This window comes from Corvus hawaiiensis, chromosome 35 (assembly GCF_020740725.1).
Source record: "Corvus hawaiiensis isolate bCorHaw1 chromosome 35, bCorHaw1.pri.cur, whole genome shotgun sequence".
NCBI classification, from domain to species: Eukaryota; Metazoa; Chordata; class Aves; order Passeriformes; family Corvidae; genus Corvus; species Corvus hawaiiensis.
In genome coordinates this window covers 935,706-950,802 of record NC_063247.1, presented here as the reverse complement: position 1 = coordinate 950,802, position 15,097 = coordinate 935,706, and the positions used below count along the sequence as shown (strand labels likewise).

General features: G+C 58.0%; 1 protein-coding gene and 1 long non-coding RNA gene across 2 annotated transcripts; both read right to left on the bottom strand.

Annotated features, from left to right (window-relative positions):
• Positions 1–7,284: 7,284 nt before the first annotated feature.
• On the bottom strand, positions 7,285–8,804 carry LOC125319037. Its single transcript, XR_007200575.1, has 5 exons — positions 8,730–8,804; positions 8,470–8,571; positions 7,988–8,090; positions 7,658–7,714; positions 7,285–7,365 (listed from the first exon to the last, which is right to left on the bottom strand). It is a non-coding gene; the product is annotated as an uncharacterized LOC125319037 (long non-coding RNA).
• Positions 8,805–11,136: 2,332 nt separating this feature from the next.
• LOC125319052 lies at positions 11,137–12,379 on the bottom strand. Its single transcript, XM_048289998.1, has 4 exons — positions 12,268–12,379; positions 11,935–12,065; positions 11,491–11,820; positions 11,137–11,307 (listed from the first exon to the last, which is right to left on the bottom strand). The coding sequence occupies exons 1-4, from the start codon at positions 12,377–12,379 to the stop codon at positions 11,137–11,139; spliced, it is 744 nt and encodes a 247-aa protein (XP_048145955.1).
• Between the last annotated feature and the right edge of the window lie 2,718 nt (positions 12,380–15,097).

Here is a 15,097-nt window from a genome sequence, read left to right as displayed (position 1 = left end):
CCGGCGTTGCTTCCAGCAGGAAGAAAGAACGGCCAAAAAGAAAGCAGCAGCAGCTCCTTTCTCTGCAGCTTCTCTCTCCGGACGCTCAGAGCGAACTGTCCCCACACCCAGGTGTAGACAAAAGAGTAGCCAGGCCCGCCCCGCTCCCCTTGTTGTCTTTCTTAAGTACAGCTATTTGTCCCCTAGCAACATGCATATGGGAGAAAATTCCTTTAACAGGAAAACCTAAGACTAAACTAAAACCCCAACATTATCCACCCCGAATTTTTTCCCATACTAACATGTTACATGAAACTTAACCCTTTTTTTTTTTTTTTTTAAACCATATAAATCTATGCATTACCCAAATTATATACAAATATACATGCTGATATTGATACAAGTACAGAGCCATGGGTAGTTCACCCTAAAACAAGGTCCCCTTGAGGTAAGCATCGGGTCTCTCCATCCTTTTGCATCACCCACCAGGTGCAACCTGGTCCCTGAGCAAAAACAACCCCACGGATGGGTTTGTCTTTGCTCAAGGCAGACTTTACCCAAACAGTTTTTCCAAGCATACCTCTCATGTGCACCACTGGAACCTTATCTCCATCTGTTGTTTGTAGGGGTTCGGATTGGGCAGGGCCTGCTCGGCTGGTGGAACCTCGAGTGTTAACTAACCAGGTGGCTCTTGCTAAATGCATCTCCCAGTTTTTGAAAGTCCCCCCACCCAGTGCCTTCAAGGTGGTTTTAAGCAGTCCATTACACCGCTCAACCTTCCCAGCTGCTGGTGCATGGTAAGGGATGTGGTACACCCACTCAATGCCATGTTCTCTAGCCCAGGTGTTGATAAGGCTGTTCTTGAAATGAGTCCCATTGTCAGACTCGATTCTCTCAGGGGTGCCATGCCTCCAAAGGACTTGCTTTTCCAGGCCCAGGATGGTGTTCCGGGCAGTAGCATGAGGCACAGGGTAGGTCTCCAGCCACCCAGTGGTGGCTTCTACCATTGTGAGCACATAGCGCTTGCCTTGGCGGGTTTGAGGCAGTGTGATGTAATCAATCTGCCAGGCCTCCCCATACTTGTATTTGGACCATCGCCCGCCATACCACAGAGGCTTCACCCGCTTGGCCTGCTTGATCGCAGCGCATGTCTCACAGTCATGGATCACCTGGGAGATACTGTCCATGGTTAGATCCACCCCTCGATCTCGTGCCCACTTATAGGTGGCATCTCTGCCCTGATGGCCTGAGGCATCATGGGCCCATCGAGCTAGGAACAGTTCTCCTTTATGTTGCCAATCCAAGTCTATCTGGGACACCTCTATTTTCGCAGCCTGATCTACCTGTTTGTTGTTACGATGTTCTTCATTAGCCCGGCTCTTGGGGATGTGAGCATCTACATGACGGACCTTCACGGATAGCTTCTCTACCCGAGTGGCAATGTCTTTCCACTCTTCAGCAGCCCAGATTGGTTTTCCTCTGCGCTGCCAGTTTGCCTTCTTCCACCTTTCCAGCCAACCCCACAGAGCATTGGCTACCATCCATGAATCGGTGTAGAGGTAGAGCTTTGGCCACTTCTCTCTTTCAGCTATGTCCAGAGCTAATTGGACAGCTTTGAGCTCAGCAAATTGGCTCGATCCACCTTCTCCTTCAGTGGCCTGTGCAACTTGTCGTGTGGGGCTCCATACAGCGGCTTTCCATTTCCGGCTAGCGCCTACAATTCGGCAGGAACCATCAGTGAAGAGGGCGTATTGTCTTTCACTCTCTGGTAGCTCGTTATATGGTGGGGCTTCTTCGGCACGTGTCACCTGCTCCTCTTCTTCTTCAGAAGATAACCCAAAAGTCTCACCTTCTGGCCAGTTTGTAATTATTTCCAAGATCCCAGGGCGACTTGGGTTTCCAATTCGGGCGCGCTGCGTGATGAGGGCAATCCATTTGCTCCAAGTAGCGTCGGTGGCGTGATGCGTGGAGGGAACCTTTCCTTTGAACATCCACCCCAGCACCGGTAGTCGGGGTGCCAGGAGGAGTTGTGCCTCAGTGCCGATTACTTCTGAGGCAGCTTGGACTCCTTCATAAGCTGCCAGGATTTCCTTCTCGGTGGGAGTGTAGTTGGCTTCAGACCCTCTGTAGCTTCGGCTCCAGAATCCCAGTGGTCGGCCCCGAGTCTCACCAGGCACCTTCTGCCAGAGGCTCCAGGACAGACCATTGTTCCCGGCTGCAGAGTAGAGCACGTTCTTCACCTCTGGTCCTGTCCTGACTGGGCCAAGGGCTACGGCGTGAGCAATTTCCTGTTTGATCTGGGCAAAGGCTTGCTGCTGTTCAGGGCCCCAGTGGAAATCATTCTTCTTGCGGGTAACCAGGTAGAGAGGACTTACGATCTGGCTGTACTCGGGAATGTGCATCCTCCAGAAACCTATAGCACCTAGGAAAGCTTGTGTTTCCTTCTTGTTGGTCGGCGGAGACATTGCTGTGATCTTATTGATGACCTCAGTGGGAATCTGACGTCGTCCATCTTGCCACTTTACTCCCAGGAACTGGATCTCTCGGGCAGGTCCCTTGACCTTGCTCTTCTTGATGGCAAAACCAGCTTGCAGGAGAATTTGAATTATTCTCTCTCCTTTCTCAAACACTTCGGTTGCGGTGTTCCCCCACACAATGATGTCATCAATGTACTGCAGATGTTCTGGAGCCTCACTCTTTTCTAGTGCAGTCTGGATCAGTCCATGACAGATGGTGGGACTGTGCTTCCACCCCTGGGGCAGTCGGTTCCAGGTGTACTGCACGCCCCTCCAGGTGAAGGCAAACTGAGGCCTGCACTCTGCTGCCAGAGGAATGGAGAAGAATGCATTGGCAATGTCAATAGTGGCGTACCACTTTGCTGCTTTGGACTCCAGCTCGTACTGGAGCTCCAACATGTCTGGCACGGCAGCGCTCAACGGTGGAGTCACTTCATTCAGGGCACGATAGTCCACAGTCAATCTCCATTCCCCGTCAGACTTGCGCACAGGCCAGATGGGGCTGTTGAAGGGTGAGTGGGTCTTGTTGACCACCCCTTGACTCTCCAGCTCGCGGATCATCTTGTGGATGGGGATCACAGCATCTCGATTTGTCCGATACTGCCGGCGGTGCACTGTCGAGGTGGCAATTGGCACTCGTTGCTCTTCCACTTTCAGGAGCCCAACTGCAGAAGGATTCTCAGATAGTCCAGGCAGGGTGTTCAATTGCTTAATGCCCTCTGCCTCCACAGCAGCAATCCCAAATGCCCACCTGAGTCCTTTTGGGTCTTTGTAGTAGCCATTCCGGAGGAAGTCTATGCCCAGAATACACGGGGCCTCTGGGCCGGTCACAATCGGATGCTTTTGCCACTCCTTCCCAGTCAGGCTCACCTCAGCTTCCAAAAGAGTCAACTGCTGTGATCCCCCGGTCACCCCAGCGATGGATACAGGTTCTGCCCCCACATGTCCCGATGGCATTAAAGTACACTGTGCCCCAGTATCAACCAATGCATCATATTTTTGTGGCTCTGATGTGCCAGGCCATCGGATCCACACCGTCCAGAAAACTCGGTTCTCCCGTGCCTCTTCCTGGCTAGAGGCAGGGCCCCTCTGGCCCTGGTTATCATTCTTTCCCTGGGCGTACATGCTCGAGGTACCTTCAAGGGGATCCAACATATCATCTTCCCTTCTGTGATACCTGGCAGCTCGGTCACGGGAGGCTGAGGCTACCTTCACCTTAGCGGAACCCCCTCGGTTAGTGCCTCCCTCCTTGAGTTCACGCACCCGCGCTGCCAGGGCAGAGGTGGGTTTCCCATCCCACCTTCTCATGTCTTCCCCATGCTCACACAGGAAAAACCACAGCTCAGCTCGTGGGGTGTACCCTCTCTCTCTAGCAGGGGGACGACAGGCTCTGACTTGGGGGCCTGTGACTCGCACTGGTGCCACACTGACCCTCCTCATCTCCTCCCTCATCTCCTCCATCTTCTCCTTCATCTCCTCTTTGAGGTCCTGGACCACAGCAGAGACATGAGCTTTCAGCGGGCCATTGATCATGCTGTCATAATGCCTGAGCCTGTTGGCAACAGAGCCCACTGTTTCTCGGGTATTGTCAGCATCAATCGTTGCAATGAAGGTGGTGTATTGCGATGGCCCTAGCCTTGCCAGGTTCCACATCATCTGTCCTGTGCACCTGACCTTATCGGGGTCATTATCATGCTGTCCATCCTTCCCAAAGAGTACCTCTAATATTGCCACCTCTCTTAGCTGTTGGATCCCTTGCTCGAGCTGTGGTTGTCCTTGTGGTTCAGCTGAAGCCTGGACGGTTGTAACATCCGTGGGTTCCACTGCTGCACCATCGGACTCACCCTCTTTGGGGCAGGGAGAGGGTTTTTCACTAGCTGAGGAGGTGTATTCCCTTAGCAATTGGCATATCTCCTGGCGCACCTGGCCCATCTCCTGGCACATCTCCTTGCGCACCTGGCCCATCTCCTGGCATATCTCCTGGCGCACCTGACCCATCTCCTGGCATATCCCCTGGCGCACCTGACCCATCTCTTGGCACATCTCCTGCATCCCTTTTGCCAGTACCCCCACCCAGTTTGGGTAGTCCATTTCTGAGGTGGACTGTTGGGCAGTATCAGTCTGTGGGGCGGGATCTCTAGTGTCTGGGGCTGTGGCAGGCTCTGGCTCTGGGGTAGGATCTCTAGTGTCTGGGGCCGTGTCAGGCTCTGGGGCAGGATCAGGCTCTGGGGTAGGAACTCTACTCTCTGGGGTCATGTCAGGTTCTGGGGCAGGATCTCTAGTCTCTGGGGCTGGTGTCCGGGTAGATATCCAAGCCAATCTCAACTTATCCTTGAATGCTAAATAGAGTAGGCCTATCAGCAGCAGCTGGTTAGTATTCAGAGGGAATTTAAACCCTTCGAAAATTGATGGGGTGGGCCCAAAGAACTGGTTGAGGGGTTGGGAGAAAACTTCCCCTGGTGTCATTTCTTCACAGAAGGTACCATTGTTAACATAACCCCAAAAACATGTGCTCAGTGTGTGATAACTGTTTATCCATGTGCCCACATTCCGGAGGAAGTTAAAAACCCATGAATTCCTCACCTTCTCGACCCATAACGCAAGCTGGATAACAGCAATGGTAGCCTTAGTCAGAGGACCCATATTCAAGTAAGGAGCTGCAAAGGGGAAGAATATAGCCACGGCTACATGCCACCCAAACCAGGGTAAACTAGACCACATAGTGCTGCCTAACAAGGTTCCAATATCCAGCACACAAAATAAAGTTATCGAGGAACTGTTATTCCTTTTTCACCTCTATCTCTTAATGCCCTCAGGCCCCACATTGGGCGCCAAGATCTGTCTCGGTTTTGAAAGACAGGTGTCTGCTAAGGAAGGCAGAGGCCCCCCTTGAAGTGGCAGATATAACCCCTTTTCCCTCCAAGTTATTATATTTTGAAATCAAGGGCCTTTAGGCAAAGGTGTGGGAAATAGGAATAACAGTTCTTTACTCTATATATATATGTATATAACCAGTCAAACAGAACAACAACAACTATGGCAGTAACAGCAATCACAAACCCAGTCCCAGCCTTCTCGGCTGTCAGGCTGTTTCCCCTCGGGTGCAGTTCCGCTCGCAGCCGGCAGGGGCGCTGGCGGCTCCCGGTGAGCAGGGCAGGTGCGATGGTTCCCCCGCGGCTGCAGGGGGCGCTCCGGAGCGAGCTCGGGAAACCCGCGGCTCTGGTGCCCTGGGATCCCGGGAAGGGATGGGACAAAGGCTTCACAAACCGCTGGGCAGCTGATCCCGGGCTCTCAGGAACAGCAGGCTGGAATGGCAGGGACGAACGCAAATCCCGGGTGGCAGACGAGATGTATCCAGATGGGAAAAAACCACGGAGGCCCAGGCAGGCAGGGTGAGCAGGGCTACAGCGTAGCGAAAACTCGAAGCAGCAGCGGAGCAGGACAGCCACAGCTCGGTCTCCAGCAGGGCAGGGAAAAGCGGCTTTTGGGGTCCCGGCGTTGCTTCCAGCAGGAAGAAAGAACGGCCAAAAAGAAAGCAGCAGCAGCTCCTTTCTCTGCAGCTTCTCTCTCCGGACGCTCAGAGCGAACTGTCCCCACACCCAGGTGTAGACAAAAGAGTAGCCAGGCCCGCCCCGCTCCCCTTGTTGTCTTTCTTAAGTACAGCTATTTGTCCCCTAGCAACATGCATATGGGAGAAAATTCCTTTAACAGGAAAACCTAAGACTAAACTAAAACCCCAACACACTGTTAAGCCCGGATGCTCTCTGGTTCTGCCCTCTTCCTGATCCCGTGCAGGGATGCAGCACTGCTGGGCTTTCAGGAAGCTGCTCTTGAAAACTTCCAGCATTCCAAGCTCCTTGGCCCTCCGTGGAGGCTTGCCACGGAATCCCTCACAGCTGCCTCCGGAGCATACTCCTGTTGGCTGTTCTAAAATCCAGGGCCTTCAGGGTGCTCAGCAAGACCTCTGACTCCACAGTGTTGTGGAACTGGACCTTCAGGACAGGGACCTTTCCAGCCTGAGCTGCCCTCGTTCCTCTGTGTCTCTGCACAAAACATGGCACGGTGTGGATACAAAAATGCTGCTAGCAAGGATTTTCTTGCTATTTTCTAAGCCCGTGAGAGACTTTTCTCTCTCACAGAAGAGGCAGCAGAGTTATGTACACAACCAAACACCTGCACCCTTGAAAAGTCTTTTTTATAGTACAGGAGAAAATATTTGGACAATGGATGTTTTAGGATTTTAGCCGATCACCCCAAGGGGTGGCTGATCCTTTGTCCAATTAGACTATGAAGAAAAAAGCCTATGAAAGAGTTTGTAAAATAATTAAATAAATCAATCTTGCTGCACAATTCCTGCCTGCTGGAGCTTCTCTCCTCCTCCCTACGGCTGCGGGACACGGTGATATACCCCAGGGTTGCAGTAAAAGCACGGAAGAGAGCGGCAGGAGGGGCCTGTGTGTCCCAGGGCTCAGGTTTTGGGCCGCTTCAGCACCACAGAGATGCAGCTCAAGTGAAGAAACCAAACTGTTTATTAATAGGAAGCGAAGCGAAGGGATGAGCTGGGAGGAAAAAAGGGGATGGGCAGGGTCTGAGGGCTGGAGGGATGGAGCTGTCAAAAGGGAGGGAGAGGGCAGGAGCTATGGGAGCTTTCCACAGGCTCAGCTGTGACCAGCATCAGCTGTGCCTGGAGCTCCAGCTGCTCTACTCTAGTCTCCAGATGGTCTCATCTTCCAGGATATCTGGAGGTCTTAAAGGGACACTGGTTCTGGGCCAGCAGATGAACGTAGTTCTGCAGCTCTTTCGTTGAGTATTTCCTGAACTATGATGTTTGTCTGGGAAGGGCTGTCGTCTCTCCTCAGGGCTTGAAGGGCTGGAAGAGACAGGAACAGAGCCACGGTCAGAGCCTGGATCTGCAGGAATCCAAGCAGACCTTCCTGCCAGGGCCATCTCACCCAGCTCCTGCCATGGCCAGAAGACAGCAGGGGCCAAGGAGATCAGCCAGAATGTGCTGGCCATGAAGCTCCCCACCGTGTCCCTGAAACCTCTCTGTGCTCTGCCCACGTCACCCCGAGTCCACACACGGAGCAAAGCCCCCACAGCCAGGGCAGGGATTGCAGCTCGCCCCCGCCAGCCCCCGCTGCCAGCCCGCTGCCCTCACTCACCCTCACCGAGGAGCTGGAGCTCTTCCTTGTGCCCCCTCAAGAACACCCTGGCAGTCCCTGGGAGCACAGAGGCGGTCACGGCCCCGCGGCACAGCTCCCTCGCAGCGGCGCTGCCAGCCCCGTGGCCACCCGCTCTCCTGCCCCGGCAGGGCTCAGCCCGGGCCCTTGCCGCATCCTGACGCCCGAGGGCACGGCTGCGAGAGGGCGGCAGCGGCCCCGAGGGCAGGCGGGGCTCCACGGCCCCGGGCCCGGATCCCGCTGCCGGGGCAGCAGCCGGGGCCGGGGCCGAGCTGCGGCGGGGCGGGGAGGGGCCCCGGGCTCGTGGCTCACCGATGAACCTGACGGCCGCCTCTCGCAGGGACTCCTGCGGGCTCTCCGCGAACGGCAGCGCCTGGTGCAGGCGCTCGGCCGCTCGGCTCCTGTCCTCTGCCAGCTGCAGAGAGCGCCAGGAGGGAAGGGTTGGCGCGGGCTCAGCCCCTTGGCCGGGCTCTCTGCGCCCAGCCCTGGCCTCCCCTGCCCGCACGGCCCCGAGGCCCGGCCAGCAGCCGCTGGCGCCGGGCTCTGGAGGGGGCCGAGGGCCGGCTGCTGCCCGGGGAGCCGCGGTGCCGCCCCGCGCCACAGCCCAGCGGGGCCGGGGCTCCATCGGCTCCCGGCTCGGGGCCACAGGAGCCTGGAGAAGAGCCCGGGGAAGGGAGCAGCGTGTGGGGCGCAGGCTGGCGCCCCTGGTGCAGCACAGCTGCCAGCCCCACGCACTGGGCACCAGGGGCAGGGGACTTCTCCAGGCTCAGCTTAGGCTTCCAGGCGGTCCTTACCAGGCACTCGGCAAACTTCGACAGCTGCTCCTTCTTCACCAGCTGCCCAAGATTTCTCCTCTTCAGGAACTTGGCCGCACAAATCAGCGTTTCCCGAGAAGCCTGGAGAGCAGCAGAGACACGGAGATGGCACCACAGCCCAGGGCACAGGACCCGCGTCCCTGTGCCAAGGCCAGGAGAAGGCTGCAGCCTGCGAGGCCCCAGGGCAGGAGGCAGCTGAGCCCCCTCCCAGGAGGACACATCAGCCCACAAGTCCTCACCTCTGCCACGTTCCGGTTCTCATCATGGCAGTGGAATAAAAGTGGGAGTAGGCTCTGGCACACAATTGTCTTAAGGGGCTTTTTTCCCTTGTCCACTACCAACTCCATCACCTTGCAGAAGAGGTGAATGGAGAGCATCTGCACATTGCTGTTGTCCTGGAGTAAAGGAAAAAACATCAGCAGCAACTTCTCCAGCCCATGTGGGCAACGGCCTAAAAATCCACAGGGCACAAAGTGTCTGGGCAGCAGCCAGTGTCAGTGGCTGGGGGCACAGAGCCTTACATTTTCAAAGAGTGGCAAGAGCGCCTCAGCCAGTTTCGGGGCAGTGGTGCTGGATACCAGGATGTCTTTGTTCTCCAGCACATTCATGAACACAGAGAGGGACATCCTGACCACCTCTCCATCTGCATCACCCAGCAGCTCCACAAGCCGTTGAGACAGGCTGCCCATTCTTCTGGCCTGTGTGGAACACAAGGCTGTGCTGTGAAGCCATGAACGGCTGCACTGCCTACACCACCCTGGCCCTGCAAGCCCACCCTGCTGCCGCAGGGCCCAGAGGCCAAAGGCCTGTCCCGAAGCACTGGGGCAGCTGAGCCGGGAGGCAGGAGAGCTGGGAGCAGCTGCCTCAGCTCCTGAAGCCCAGCCAAGCCCATGTGACTGCTTTCCCCAGCGCAGCTTCAGCCGCTGCCGCCTTCTCACCATGGCGGGATCCTTGCTGAGCACCACGAGGCCTCTGAGTGCCAGGCGACATCTCTGCCTGCACTCGCTCAGCAGGTACCTGGACATGATCTCCAGGATGCTGTCACCATATTTACTTAAGTCCAGGCACTCGAGGAGCTGAAAGGCACAGGGCAGTGACAGGGGAGCCGGCCGGCAGGAGCCCGGAACCGCCCAGGGCTGGGCCCAGGCAGCAGCGCAGGGCGCGGGCACCGTCCCAGGCAGCTGCGGCTACGAGAGGGCAGAGAGGCGGGAGGCAGCTCAGCGAGGCAGCGCTGGCCGTCAGGCTCACCTCCACAAGGAAAGCCAGGAAGGGCAGATCCCAGCATGGCTCCTCCCTGCTGAGTGGTTTGAGCAGGTGGAATGCAATGCGGGAGCAGAAGGGGATCAAGACCTGGCGCATCTCTCTGGTAGGGGGAAAAAGGCACCAAGACCCTGAGGCAGGGGGCAAACCTCTCCCAGGACTGACTCACACAGGTCTGGTCTTCCCCACCACATTGCAAGGGGATCTGGGTGCTCTGGGAGGCAGCTCCTTCTGGGCACCCTCCCCTTCCAGCCTTTTCCAGTCCGCTTGGCCATCCCTCGGTGACGAGGCCCCACAGGGACTGTGTGGGGCACCTCGGGCACAGGGCACAAGTGCCGGGGGCAGTGAGGAGAAGGGGGTCTCACCTGGCCAGCAGACCCACTGCATAGTGCTGGGTGTCAGCACACAGCAGCGTGTCCCAGCCACGCTTGCGCTCCATAGCCACCACCTCGTTGTCACAGCGCAGTCGACAGAGCAGAGCCTTCATGGCCTGCACTGCAAACCTGTGCACAGAGCAAAGCCCAGGTCACACTGGGGGCACTGGCGCTGGCCACGAGGGCATGGGAAGGACAGGAGGACTGGGACCTGTTGGGGTTGGTGGGAAGGCGGTGTTCCTCCTGGCATGCTCTCCAGAAGTGATCAACTTCCTCTGGCACCTGCTGTGTGGTGATGACAACTTGGAAGAGCAGAGTCACAAACAGGCGGGCTGAATAAAGGATCATTGCCTCGTGGCACTCGGGCACCTGGACAATCACCCACAGCGCCAGAGTTGCCTGCAAAAGAAGCAGCTCGAGACAGCTCAGGAACATCCCTCAGTGCCGAGCTGTCCATGTGGCAGGGCCCGAGGGGAGACGCAGGGGGAGCACCGGGCCTGGTGCCCCCTGAGCCTGCCCTAGCCCAGGTTTCAGCCCAGCACCTGAGGCAAGGAGATGCAGTGGGGGAAGGATGGAGAGCTGGTGAGGATGTGACCTCGGGGTGAGTAAAGGCCAGTTCCAGAAACTCACAGCCAGGGCAAAGACATCTGTATCATCCCCATCAGAGGTGGACGTGCTATGCAGTGGCCATTCCTGCATCACACAGAGCAGTGTTGGCAACACCTTCTCCACTGCTGGTCCCAATGATCCTATGATTCTCCACATCATTGTAGCAGCTCTGTAGGATCGGAGCTCTGAGTCAGGGGCGTCTCAGTCACAGTACCATGCCCTGTGCAGCTGTGGGGGCCCAGGTGACAGAGCCCCGGTGCCCTGAGGGGCAGGGAGGGAGCATGGCAGCAGGCTCAGGAAACAGAGGGGCCCGAGGGTCCTGGAGCTCTCCACCTATCTGGCAGACCCCATTGGACAGGTGGCACAGGGCGATGGGCCCTAAGGGCTGGTGAGCCCTGAGCTCTCAAGGCAGCTGGGCCCCGTACCTGTCACACGATGGGGCACAGCGCAGGAGGGTCAGCACCACATCAGCGGGGTGCTCTTCAGCCAGCCTCAGAATGTCAATTTGCAGCCAGGCATCCACAGTGACATGGGACCCGAGTCTCTGGTGAATGTTCCTCACCATGGCTGGCACCTGGAGGAGGCATGGGGAAGACTTGGAGCACTGTCCAAGGGAGCAACTTCCCCAGCTGCCCCCAAGAAGTGCTTCCCTTCCCACCGCACTGTGCTGGCCTCAAAGGCTGAGGGGGCCCAGCAGCCGTGGCTTGAGGGGGCACACGATCCTTGGAGTCTCCAGCCCTGGCCCCAGGCTGCTTACCTGCTGCTGAGGAGAAGCAGCACTCTCTTCAAAAAAATCCAGTTTGGGAGCATGAATCCCAGTGGGAATGGGCATAGTGTCAGTATTTGGGATGCCCTGAGTCTCTCCGGTGTCAGTGTTTGTGATGGCCATGTCCTCAGTCACTGCCCTGTCAGTCTTCGCTGTGTGATCATTCATTGGACTGTCAGAGTCTTCTGAGGGTGCAGTGATATCTGTGCTGACATCAGGCTCTGCCTGGAGCTCGGTCAGCCCAGAGTCAGGCTCAGCTGTGCCCTCAGTTGCTGTGGTGCTGGTCTTTCCACGCCGAATGCACATGAACTTCCGGAACATCTGCAGGAGAACAAAGGACAGGGAAGAGAGGGATGTTCCAAGGGGTGCTCCAGGCGTGGTGCTTGGCTGAGCAGCGACAGCAGGCCCAGCCCAGGTGGGGATGGCTGCAGGTACCTGCACTGTTCTCCGGAAGCGGCCGTGGGCACGGTCCTGCTCTTGTGTCCGGTCCAGGGCTGCATCTGGCAAAGAGCGAGCGCAGCCAGAGCTGAGGGGCTGCAGGAGAGGCCGGAGAACGCAGCCCAGCCCTGCGCTCCCCAGGCAGGGACAGCCCCGGGATGCCCAAGGGATGGAGCACGGCTGCTGCGGGGGGTCTGGCCTGGCTCCTCTTCCAGCCTATCCATAGGCCTGTTCCCCGGGGATGGGATGGGATGGGATGGGATGGGATGGGATGGGATGGCGCCAAGCTGGCTGCTGCCATCAGCCCTGTGGCCCAGCTCTGTCACTCACCATCCTGCCGTGGCTGGAACTGCTCCAGCTCTTCGGGCTGTTGTGCTGGGGCAGCTCCAGGGCCTTTTTTCCTCCTGAGCACTTTGAACAGGCGACGGAATCTGCCCGCCATGCCACAGTGTGGCCTCGAGGGCACCTTCAAGAGAGATTCCTTGGGAAAGCTCTGAGTGAACAAGTCCTGCGCTTGTGCCTTGAAGGCACCAGCAGCAGAGAAACCTCAGGAAGGCTACAGGACAGCAAGTCCTGCACCCTGGTCTCTGAGGGCTCCTGCCACAAGGACAGGAGACTCCTCGTCAAGGATTGTAGTCAGCTAAGCCAATGGTCTGGCCTTGAGGGCACCGGCCACAGGGATGGGAGATACCTCGGAAAAGCTCCGGGGCACCAAGTCCCACGGTCTGCCCTCGAGGGCACCTGCAAAAGAGAAGCCTCGAGAAGGCCACAGGTCACCAAGTCCTGTGGTCTGGCCTCGAGGTCACCTGCAGGAATAACGCTTCGGAAAAGCTCCGGGTCGGCAAGGAACAAGTGCGCTGTGCGGGGGCTCCTCACGGCACCGCTCTGTCCCGTCCTGTCCCGTCGCGTGCTCCGAGCACTGTGGCGTGGCTGCGTCGCCGCCAGCCCCTATGTCATCACGTGTCACAAAGGGCCCTGGGACACCCTGTCCCGTTCCATCCCACGGTGACCATGCTGCACCGTGTCACAAAGGGCCCTTGCACACGCTGCCACCTGCCCCGGGGCCGTCCCCAGCCCACTCCAAGTGGCCCAGGTTGGAAGGAATGCCTTGCCCCAAGTGTCTAAGGCAGCCCGACAGGAACTTTAGCATCGGCTCCAGCCATAAGCAAGCGCTCCCCTGCTCTGCGGGCTCGGGGCAGCACCAGGAGCCCCCACGGCTGCCACCGCAGCTGCCGCGCGAAGGGCTCGGGGTCTTCCACAGAAGCTGGCACGGCCTCCTTGGGACACGTCCCGGCTGGTGGCCATCCTAAAGCCGGGGCTGTGACACAGACAAGGAACGTGTGGGCCAGGGCTGAAATGCTGCTCTGCGCCCTGGGGCCCGGGAGCACTGAAATCAGCAGGTGTGGCAGAGTCCCCTCCGAAGCAGACCTGCCACCCCCGAGCCCTGGCAGCGCTGGTGCCCATCTCCTGCCCCAGAAACCTGTGCCCCCGGGGGCTTCTCTGCCAGAGGGCAGCCAAAGCCAAGGTGCATTGGGGTCTGTGCTCCTTCCTGCAGGCGGCTGTTGGCAGGAGCAGCTGGAGTGACTGGGGGGAGCACTTGGTATCCAACAGGAGATGTTGTTCCTTCCTGGAGTGAATTTTTTCATGGAAGGGATTAGCAGTAGCACCAGAACAGCATCAGCTGCTGAGTTTCACAGGACAAAGAGATTCTACAGAGACACTGTGATGTTTCCTTGTGCTTTTCTGTCTTTCCTGCATTCTAGAAATGAAAGAATCGGCCCAGCCTCTGATATTCAACATTCCCATTGCTGCGTGTCTGGCTGTGGCAGCTCACGTCCAAACACAACTGTGTCCTTGCTGAGCAGGGCAATGGACGGCCACAAAGAGGGAGGTTCCCCAGGGAACATCAAGGGAGCCACCTGGGGAAGCGCAGAGGATAGGGATAGCTGTGGGAGGAGAAGCTGTTCTGTGTCTCTGATGATGGTGCCAGCACCCTGAAGGAGCAGCCAAGACAGGTGCTGGAAGCACACAGGTCCCACCCTTTTCTGCTGTCACAGGGACTCGGGACACACTTGTTGCCACAGGTCCAGCAGCCATGATGCAGGAACAATGGAGGGCCAGGCATTGATAGGGAATGGCCTCCAGCAAGAGCAAAGCAGGATCCTCTGGCAGCAAAGCCTGAGCTTGTGAACCGGGCCATCTCCTCTGCACACAGCAAAGTGCTTCCCTCCACCCCTGAACGTCTGCCAGCACTCCCTGCTTTTCTTTAGTGCCGGCTGCATCTTCCTTTGTTCCAAGCAAGTCCAGGATTTAGTTTGGAAGCTCATGTACGTGTCTTTAAGGGGCCTGCATGGAGGAGAGGGATGGCAGCTGCAGTGCAGGGCTTGTGTCCCATCAGAGCCTCTCTCTCACGATGGCACCAATGCCGCTGCCTTGGGACGCCTGACTGTGGAAGGCGAGTCTGCCCTCAAGCACGGCCACTGAAGTCAGTCAGGGGCACAGGCTGCAGCTGAAGCTGCCAAGCGTCGCTGTGAGGCTGGCAAGACAAGAGGAAGCCATTGTGGCCAATTCTGCTGGAGCCTTTTGCCCAGCCACGTGCAGCTGTGCCCACAGTATGGCCCCGTTTGGCATCCCGGCTGGTGCGGATGCCTTGTTGAGCTGGTGCCGGCACTGGGGCTCCTGCTGTTCCTGTGCACACTCTGCTGCTGTTTGTGTGGCGTCCAGAGCTGTTTCGGCAGCAGCGACTCGGCAGCCCTGCTCGAGGAGACATCGCCGCCCTCCCCATGGTGGCAGCAGCTGTGTGGGCCCAGAGCTCTGTGTCGAGGGGGCCTCGGTCACAGCACCATGGCCTGGGCAGCCGCGGGGGCCCGGGCTGGCCGCCAGCCCTGCCTCTGCCCACTGCCCCTTCTTGGCAGCAGCCAGGGGCCGTGCCCCAGCAGGGCCCCCTGCCCTCCTGGTCCCCAGCCAGCCCAGCCTCAGCACCTCGGCGTGGTCCCCACCCTCGTGCTGAGGCCCGGCCTTGAGGGCTTCTGCCACAGGCCTGGGAGATGCTCAGGGGAAGCGCCAGAGCAGCCGGGCAGCAGGAACGAGGCGGCTGCCTGGAGGCTGCTTATGGCCTCTGACAGCCACTTCCTCGGGCCTTGCCACCACCCCAGCCCCT